This window comes from Neophocaena asiaeorientalis, unplaced genomic scaffold, assembly GCF_003031525.2.
Source record: "Neophocaena asiaeorientalis asiaeorientalis breed wild unplaced genomic scaffold, Neophocaena_asiaeorientalis_V1.1 scaffold594, whole genome shotgun sequence".
In the NCBI taxonomy this organism is placed as follows: Eukaryota; Metazoa; Chordata; class Mammalia; order Artiodactyla; family Phocoenidae; genus Neophocaena; species Neophocaena asiaeorientalis.
This window is the reverse complement of record NW_020175066.1, coordinates 3475879-3485860: the sequence shown is the minus strand read 5'-3', so window position 1 is coordinate 3485860 and position 9982 is coordinate 3475879. Positions and strand designations below refer to the sequence as shown.

General features: G+C 45.0%; 1 protein-coding gene across 1 annotated transcript in view; it reads right to left on the bottom strand.

The window, feature by feature from the left end:
* Positions 1–2856: 2856 nt before the first annotated feature.
* Positions 2857–9982, bottom strand: part of CRB1 (crumbs cell polarity complex component 1) — a 141938-nt gene continuing 134812 nt past the window's right edge. Inside the window, exon 12 of the mRNA XM_024764056.1 lies at positions 2857–3198. Within this exon, the coding sequence (XP_024619824.1) occupies positions 2983–3198 (216 nt within the window). The 3' untranslated portion in view covers positions 2857–2982. The remainder of the gene's footprint in view (positions 3199–9982) is intronic.

Below are 9982 nucleotides of genomic sequence, written 5' to 3'. Positions count from 1 at the left end.
TATATATATATATATATACTATAATACATATTATATATATATCTGAATCACTGTGCTGTCACCTGAAACTAACACAACATTGTAAATTAACTATACTACTATAAAAAAAAGTTAATTAAAAAAAGTCGCCCCAACATTGGTGATGCAATTACTAGACTTTTCTACTTAAGGTGAGATTTATCTTGTTAAAGATGGCTCAGTACAAATACTCCATAGGACTAACTTGGAAGCATTCTGACATAAGATATTGTATATCTAGCTTGTTCAAAGATGCAGATTTGACTTGCTGGGCTAGTCAGTAAGTAACCTCCTATATGTTTGGCACGTCCACATGGAATCATTCATTTATTAATGCCTGCATGCAATCATTCATATATATATTTGAACATGCATTCCTATGTGAAGCCCTGAACTAGGCACTGGAGGAGGGTGAGTAGCCAGATTAGTTAGACATCTTTTCTACACTTAAAGTATTACCATTGACAGTTATCTTTTTCTTCTTACCCTTGCTGATCCCAACAGGACCAACTTCTCCTCTGTGATTCATTTTAGTTTGTAGTTTTTTAAAGTCAGCTACTTTTTGTTTCTTTAAGCAAGAGCTCTTTTTGTCCTGTCCATATAAGCCTCTATTAAGAAGTTGTAACTCTAATGGGATGTAAATGTAAAGAAAATGTCTTATGGCATACTCCACATGCAGACACCCAGAGACATCCATTTTCTTCGACAAACACTTAAAACAATATGAAAAATTGAGGGAAAGCCAAAGATTAAGCCATTAATAGCTACAAAGCTATTACAGTTTAGTAGCAGGAACATCCGATGACAAGTCACACAAATCTTGGGCACTTTGGGATTTTGCTGGTGGCAGGCACAAGTAACATTCATTTATTATTTGTACATTTATGCAGAAAATATTCATTCTGTTGTTATTGTACATTAGGCCTGTTTTTTTTTTTTTTTTTTTTTTTTGCGGTACGCGGGCCTCTCGCTGTTGTGGCCCCTCCCGTTGCGGAGCACAGGCTCCGGACGCGCAGGCTCAGTGGCCATGGCTCACGGGCCCAGCCGCTCCGCGGCATGTGGGATCTTCCCAGACCAGGGAACGAACCTGTGTCCCCTGCATCGGCAGGCGGACTCTCAACCACTGCGCCACCAGGGAAGCCCCCATTAGGCCTGTTTTAAATGAGGGATTTTGCAGTGAAAGAAGAAAAACAAAGTTCTTGTCCCCATGTAACTTAAACTTTAGTCAGGAGAAACAGCAAAAATTGTGTGATTTGTCAGGTAGTGATAAACAGTATGGAAAAAAAATAAAGCAGAGGAAGATGAGGGAAAACCAGCGAAGAGTCTGAGAGGGGCTGGACGGTGGGGTAAAAGGAAAATCAGGAAGAAATGGTGACCCCTTGGGTGGCAAGTATTTCAAGAATGGAATGACCGCTGTTTCAAAGGCTGCTGAAGTCTGAGGATGGGCTGTTGTGTTTGGCAACGTGTCCATTGGTGACCCTGACACGAGCTCTTTTGTGGGGTGGTGCAGAGAAAAGCCAAATTAGTTTGATTTCAAGAGAGAATGGGAGGAGAGGAAGGGGGGACAGAGAATATAAAACTCTCTTATGGACGTTTTGCTGACAGGCATAGTGAGGAACGGGATGGTAATTGGAGGGAGATGGGGCCACAGAAGGTAGTTTTATATGGTAGAAAATATGGCAGCATGTTTGGTGCTATTGGAAATGATCTAGTACAGTGGGAATGTTGATGATGTGGAAGGTAGAGGGGCGATTTCTGGAGCGGTGTCCTTGAGTAGTTGAGGAGCATGGCTTGCTATAGAACATATATAAAAATTCATGTTATTAATTTTTTAAGCATATATCCAAAGTATATCAGGTTGGCCAAAAAGTTCGTTCGGGTTTTTCCATAAGTTGGTACAGAAAAATCCGAGTGAACTTTTTGGCCAAACCAATATATGCATACATTAAAATTTTTTATTTATATACTACTTTAATAGCATGCTATATGCATTTCAAAACACATATAAAAATCTAATTAAATCTTTGGAGGAAAAAATACATAAATAGGAGGCCCAGTATTTTCCCTCCAAACCACAGATAGTCCTACACACATGCTCGTTGAGGTGCGTGCACGGTACTTTGGGGTTCTTACCTTTAGACAAGGTCACCGTCTGACACTGACTTATCAAAAAGCAGTTGGAAGGAAAAAGCTTGGTCTTTCAGGTTTGAGAACACGAGGTTTCCTTTTCTTCTGTTTTCTGCCTCGGAAAGTGTTTCGACCTTAAGCAACACCTTACAAAGGACAAGGGCTTTAAACATAGCGCTTGGGGTGATTTAGTTAAAACGTTCTTCAAATGCTCCTAGAGGTTACTTTTGTCCCATGTAGTGTCACAAAATGCAAAAAAATACTCAGAAAGAGGAACAACCACATTTCAATTTTTATTTGTGGATGGTGAGTCGCTTTTCAACCATAGGTCTTTCCCATAACTTTCTCGAATCCATGACTGAAGGACAAAAAATGTGCATCTCCTCATAGGTACAAACTAAAACCTTTCGCTATAGGAAGAGTGAGAGATGTGTCTATTTTTTTTTTTTCTGTAGTTTCTGTGTGAAAAAAATGCAGTTGCCAGCTGATGGGCAAACTAAAAACGTGTCCCCAAGTTGCAAAGAGTACAGAGTGTAAATGTCAGGCACTGGAGTTTTTCCCAGAAGTCGCATCCTCAGGAAGGTATTTTTCCTAATTATGAGGCTGAAATTATTGGCACAAGAAACACTGTTCCGTGATTGGCTAACATAATACAATAAAACAATGGTGTCAAGTTGAACCACTATGAACATCTATACAGTGGTCAAAGGAGTCCTTCCCATGGTTTCAGTGTGGTCGCAGTTGTAACCTGATGTCTCCAGGTTTGTCAGAAAAACACTCAGGTACAAGTGTCCCATTCGCAGTGTGTGGATCTCTTCCTCCAGAGACAGGATGGTCCTAAATCAGCCTTTCCATTGCAGGGGGAGCCGTCATGCTCCACATCTCCACGCGAGAGCCATCCTTTTCCTGACGGCTCGGGCTGTAGGACCCCTGAGTTGCCCTCTTGTTGGAGGCAACGACAGAGGCCACCACTGCCAGGAAGAGGATCAACAACAAGGCTAAAGTCACTGAACCGATGGCGGCGAAGACGTCTGAGAGCAAGTTGTCTGCCAACTGCAAGGATAGAAATAATTGTGATGTGAGTTACAGAGCAAAGGAGAACGTCCAGGTCAAGGAACTACCCTGGAATGGAAACCAAGCAGAGCGCAGGTGCCACTCAGTGCTGGAGAAAGATCAAGGTGTGGAAGGAAAGTCGGGTGTCCTTATTCCAAGATCATGAGAATGTGACTGTCTCTAGAGTCCAAGGTCTAGAGTCAGAAAGTGAGGCAGGAGACATCTACTGTGTCTACTCTGTGTCTTAATTTCAGTGACTGAGGTCATTTGTGTGACATCAAGGCCAAAGGATGAACCCGCACATTTATTTGTAAAATAGTTCTGCACCTATAGAGATGTATGGCTCACAGTCTTTTGACTCCCTTGCAAAAAGTTCTGATTTTGCACTGAAAAAAAATTGTTGTTTTACAGCCTTTCTTGGGAAAGGAAGAACATTAAATTAGTTGGTTCTCATGGGAAAGATCTTGAGACATAGGCTGGGCTGCAATGAGATTGTTTCCACAGTCATCACTTTGACTTGGATTTGATGTGACAATTGAATGGTTGTGAAAACACACGTGCGCCACGTGGAACCAAACCTGGGAAGAGAAAACTGCAGGCAGTTTTCTGGGTCCTGGACTCTCAGGGGTGTGCCTCGTACAGAGTGGTTTGCCTAATGTTGATTCCAATGTGTTTGCCAAGCACTTTTTGCAATGGGTAAAATGAAACTGATTTAGTTGCATAGAAATATTAAAGACAGGACACAGTTGCTATTTGAATTTTTAACAGGTTTTCAAAGAAATATTTCTGTCAGGGTAAGTAAAAGCAGAAGTAAATTCGTTTACCTTCTCATTTAGCTTTCTCTAGGACCCATTCCCTGTTACCTAACCAAGCTACTGTTACAAATGCAATCTTTGTTAGTTTAACATCCTAGGGAATTTTAAACACCTTTGTTTTCCTTTGTGTTTTTACTTTGCTGTTGTTGTTCACTGTGCTTTGCTTTAGCCATTATATAATTAATATAATCCTTTAATACCGTATCTTCATAATATCGTCTTGGGTATACTCACTATGAGCCTTGTTTGAATGTGCTTCATTAGTTTCCTCATTCATTCAACAATGCTTATTGGCTATCTGCTATAAACACTGAACTGAGCTAGGAGATAAAAATAGAAGGTAAGTCAAAGTCTGAAATCTGGAGCTCAGACACGCACACACATATACACAGATAATCATACATTATAAACACGTTATGATAGTGTCATAAATGAACAGCATAGGGGTGTAGGTAGAGTAATATTGGAATGTGGCATGTGATTACCTTTTGAAGGATAAATGAACATTCAAATAGTTCGAGCGGGAAATTCTACTTGGATGAAACAATTTGAAATCAAAAGAGCGAGAGTATATAAAAGTCCTTAGAGTTTGGGGAAACAGTAGGAAATCAGGCGTGACGAAATGTATTGTCCATAAATGTGTACGTTTGAGTGGGAAAAGGATTTAAAAAGTTGGTGAGAGACAGAACTGTAAGGTAGATGAATCTGGACAAGACATTTGAAGGCCACACTAAAATTCGGACTTGGTCCTGAGGTCAGTGGGAGCCAGTGAAGGTGTTTGAGAGCATGATATGATCAAGTCTGTGTTTCATTAAAACTTGGCTCTGGTAACAGGGTGGAGGGTGGGTGGAAGTCAAGGTGGGGCTGGAGGTGGAGGAAATAGGAGTTTATTGTATTAGTCGTGGTGAGATGACCTCGGTCTAAGTTTGCCAGTGGAGTGAGACTCGAAGAGGAAAAGGTGGAGAGAGACTTGGGAGGCGGAGCCAGTCCACGGCAGACGGTGCGAGCAAGGCTGGGGGGAGCGGAGGGAAGACAAGAATGGTCACCACAGGAGGTGACCCTGTTGGCTGGGGTCTCATTGGCTGGGATAAGATACACAGGAGCAGAAACAGGCGTGCATGGGAAGACTTTTAGGCTGGGAAAAGCTAGCGTCAGGTTCCTGGGCAACATTCAGGTGTGCGCTGCTTCTCTCCACATTATTGTCTAAAATTCTGGGTCACAGCAACTTTTCCAGTTATTGGAGAAAAAGCATATAGAGTTTCATAGAATTCAGTCGTTCTTGAGAAAAATTGTTTACCTCAACTAGAGGGCAGGTTCTCCGGCCACACTGTGTGGCAATGACATCCTCTATCTGTAGAGATAACTGTGGGCTGGGACAGATGAATACAGCCATAGACCTGGCCTTGAAAGCTCAAGAGCCGGGGTCTCAGCAGGACAGATGGACCCCTTGGTGTTATCTGGGGACCTCTAGAGTGTGTAATCCTCTTGTTCCTAGATGCTGAATTCTCCTTAATCTGTCCAGTAAACTGTGTCATCTTTGGGAGTCAATGGTTGTTCTGCTGGGTGGGTGAGTTGGGAGGGTCCACACCCACACAGAGAGGAGACGATCACTTGGTTTGCCTCTGTTTTCTAAACTTCTCCGGCGTCTTCTCGTTTGGGCTGAGAATGATTGCTCGGGGAAAGCTAATGCCACCCAGACCCTCGCACCTGCCACCCTGCAGCTGGAGAGGGAGGGGACATGGCAGGTGTAGGCGCTGAGTTCTTGTTGGGACCCCAGTTCTGGCAAAACCAGAGGACTGATCCGCTTCACTTATCTTGGGACCTGCGGGGAACCAAGGCTCTTGTCTGTAGAGGCTCCACTGCTCTCAGCAATGTGGAGAGAATGGAAGGGCCAGCTCCAGACCCGAGAGAAACCCCCTGCCTCTACTGGCTGTGGGCTGAGCGGCGGGCCTCAGCCAGTCCCTGCAAGACCCTGGGTTTGATCACCTGTAACACCAGATCCTAGCATCTACTCCCAGGGATGGGAGTCAGGAGACACAACACATGCAAAAGCCAAAGAGAATGTCCCAGAGTAAGTTCCCAGCACAGGAGAATGTGAGCAACCGTGAAGAGGTGATGTATCACCTTGCTGACTTCATTTAATTCCGAAAGATGAAGTAGAACTCCCTCAGTGCCTCGGGATACAACCCGGGAGCCAACCTACAAACCTAACATGGCAATTCCGAGCTTCAGATAAAGTTTTGGATGAAATGGCTGGCCTAGCGATATCAGATAGGGCGCGTCACTCGGCTTTGGTGGGGATCTGAGGGAGTCAGTTTGAAATCGCCTCTGGAGGGCCCTTTGCTTTTGAATTCCCCTGGCTGAAAGGCCTTTTTTGCTCCGCTATTCTTCAACCGGGCTTAAAATACACAGCCCTGGAGTGGATCCTTTGATAGCTGAAACTGCTGGGACACAGGAACTGACAAGGCCGCCAGGTGTGGACCGTCCTGAAAAACAGCGTGAGTTTAAGGCCAGGCCTGTTTGGATGGGTTGTGCTGCTAATGCCGCACTTTTGAATAACCTTTTTCAGAAAAGATAGACCCCAAATTAATTAAAATTTCATGTAAAATTACTTTTCAGATGGCTTATGCTGCAATCTGTATTGTTAACATCCCGTTTAAATGTACATTTTATACATGATCACATTAAACTGTGGTGACTTGGAACTCCCCATCTGCAGAATGAAATAAATAGGTGCTTCATTTTTTTTCCTCCATGGAAGATTCATTCTGAAACACTGACTGGTTGTGGCCAAATGTGACCCAAGGCAAGGATGCACGCTGGCATTCTCAGGGGAAACTGCCAAAACTTATTTTGAACCTTCTCACCTGAGCCTAGGCTAGAACACGCTGGAAATACACATTAGCTTTTTTCCCTTAAACTCCAGAAGAGGAATTCTATGCTGTGATTCCTCTGAGGGGAGACTGGAAACAGAATGCACTTGCAAAACAGACGGACATGGGTTTGAATCCAGTTTTGCCACTGATGTCCTACACTTATCTCTGCTGTTTGTCCACCTGTAAAGCGGGAGTGACAGTTCCTGCGTCCTAGGCTTGCTCTGAGACGTGGAGTATCCAGGTGTGTGGAGCTTCTCTGAGGGCCAGGCTCAGAAGGGAAGTCAGTCCTTGTGGCCACTCCTGTTTAGCACTCTTCAGAGGGATGACCCTTCCCCGGCTGATTTCCCCGGTCCTGCTTGGGCATCAGAACACCCACCAGATGCCACCCACTCTGGCAACAAGTCGGGACTCAGAACCCAGCCTGGGAGCCGAGAGGGTCAGCCGCTGACCTGGAGCTGGCAGGGGCCTGGGCCATCCGGCCGTCAGGGCCCACAGCCCCTCACTAGCTGACTGCTGGTCAGTTCATCTGATTTTGAAAACACAGAACGAGCTGGCTTGTCTGGAAAGGAAAAGTAATGAGACTATCTCTGTCCTCAGCACCAGGATCTGCCTGTCATAATATTTAGGGCCAATTTGGAAAAACATGAAAATAATAAACACATTGGAAGGAGCCTGGAAAAACAGGATATCTTAGGAAACTTGACCTCCTATTTCCAGGTGAAAGGAGGTGAAGACGTTCAAGCTTTGACTTGAGGTGAGGAAATTCTAGGACTGAGGCCATGGTTTCCCCCTTAGGGGCATATTTTTCTCACGTCGGATTTTGTAAAATCAGCAGAAGTACGTTTGTAGTTGAAAAAAGCAGAAATGTTGGGAGTTAAAAACTGGCTCCTGAAAAACACTAGGGTGGAGTGAATTCCCCAAATCCTTCTTAGAATTCAGTTTATATGTCCGTTGTGTGGAAATATGTGGAGACAGTTGAAGACAGGAAGTTAGAATGTTTGGATGTGCTAGTTGATTACAGGTTATATTCCAGCTTCAATATGTGAGTTTCTGAAATGTGTGTGTGTGTGTGTGTGTGTGTGTGTGTAGTGTTACACAAGTACATAATAGTACATTATGTACTATTATGAGCATCAGTGATTAATGGGAAAATACTTTAAAGATGTTGTGTTTTTACAAAGCTGGTTATAATATTTACCTTCCATCTGTGTATCTAAAGTGAAATGAGGACATCTCTTTGACTCTCATCCTTCAAATTAAAACTAAAGAAGAGATAGATGAGAGAGAGAGAGAGAGAGAGAGAGAGAGAGAGAGCAAGCAGTTCTTGTGAATTACTTTTGTAACAAGTAGGTCTTCAATTTGGTGGATGGTAGAAAACTCCCACACAGACCTGGGTCCTTGAACTATCTCTTATTAGTGAATTGCTAGGAACATGACCCAGTAATACCCATAGTAATTACCCATAGTAATATTGAATTAGTGCCAGAACTCTGTTTTTAAAATGAATATTGCTGCAGCAGCCAATTTTCAACCATAAATACACTGTCCCCTTTACAGTTATAAGGGGGGGAAACAGGGTACTGAGAAGCTGAAAGCGGGGCCTTGGGCAGCATCCTGGCACAGGGAGGGGACCACCCAGCAGATGCTCCTGCCACCTTGTAAAATGCTCAGGACTGGGAAGCATGGCAGCCACGGAGCCCCCTCCAGGCAGCTGACGGCTGCAGGGACCAGGGGGCGTCTGAACTGCAAGCCCAGTAGCATTTTCTCCTTGGTGCTCCCATCTCTTCATCTGCTGCTCTGCCTCTTCCAGAAGACACACAGGCTCTCAAAGGAAGCCGACATAGTCTTTCAACCAATTCTCACCAAGTAATTACAGTTCCTTACAACTCTACTAATTGGGGACCATCTTGACAGCCTGGTGATGGAGAAACCCGGCGACACGAGGTGGTTCCGGGCACCACTCCCACTCCCGGAGGCGTGCTGTCCTGGGAACCTTCTAATGTGATTTCCACATCAGGCCCCACCGAAGACGTTGGAATCGCTACTGGAAATTTGGTACCCGGGAGACAAATCAGAAAAGGAGCTGGTCCAGCACAAGGCTGCACGTTTGGGGTTGCAGCCCTAGTTGAAAGCATCGCTTCTTTCACAACTGACCACCAGCCCACGCATGACGTGTGTGGGCTTTTAGGGGAAGAGCACCATTATTCTGAGCTTTGAGGGGTGCTGTGACACTGGTCATGAAGGGACACAGTTATTCCTGCATTCAGCAAATGGTTCTTGAACACGCCTTCTGTGTGAGCACAGTGGGAGCTAGAATACAGTGGTGAGCCCGGCAGTTCCCAACCCCACCCATCTAGTGTTGGGTCTGGAATTCTTGCCCCGATGTCTCACAAGCTCTTTCCTACTCAGGATGCCACATTTTCAGCAGAAGCATAGATGTAGCTAGAAGTTTGGAGACACAGCTTTCCTATTCTCTCTCCTTAAGCAGGTGGTATAAGTGATATAATTGTTCTCCTTGGAAGACCAGGTCTTATGAATACAAATTCGCTCTTTGCCTCATACAAGAACCAAATCCCAGCAGCCCAAACTCAGATTTCATTATGTTTTTGTAAATTCATTGTTTGAAGAAAATTGCTGCCGTTTCTGCTGACCCTGGGTCAGGGGGGTTACCAGATGTTGTACGCACAGAAACGTTTAAATTCCAGGTAGGGATTATCACATCCTGTCACCTTCTCAGGGAGGCCTTGCCTGATTGCCCTCTTTAACTGTAATCAGATTCATCTCTCTCCAGCACGTCGCGCCCTGGGACACCTAACAGTTCACAGGGGAAGTCCCTCCCCTCCCAAGGCAGAAGTTCCATCAAGGTGCAGCTCCATCCTCTGCCTCCCAGCCCCTGGACCGGCATCCGTGCCCCAGGGACCCCGCGGTGATCGCCACTGGGCAGAAGGCTTGCCCAGCAGCACATGGCGAGCTCTCAACTTCATGCACAGAGCTTCTCCCCAGGGATTCCTGCAGGAGGACACCCTCAGCCTGTGACCCACAAGAGGAGAAACAGCCGCTCTCTAACTCCGCTGAAGGGTCAGGGCGCCTCAG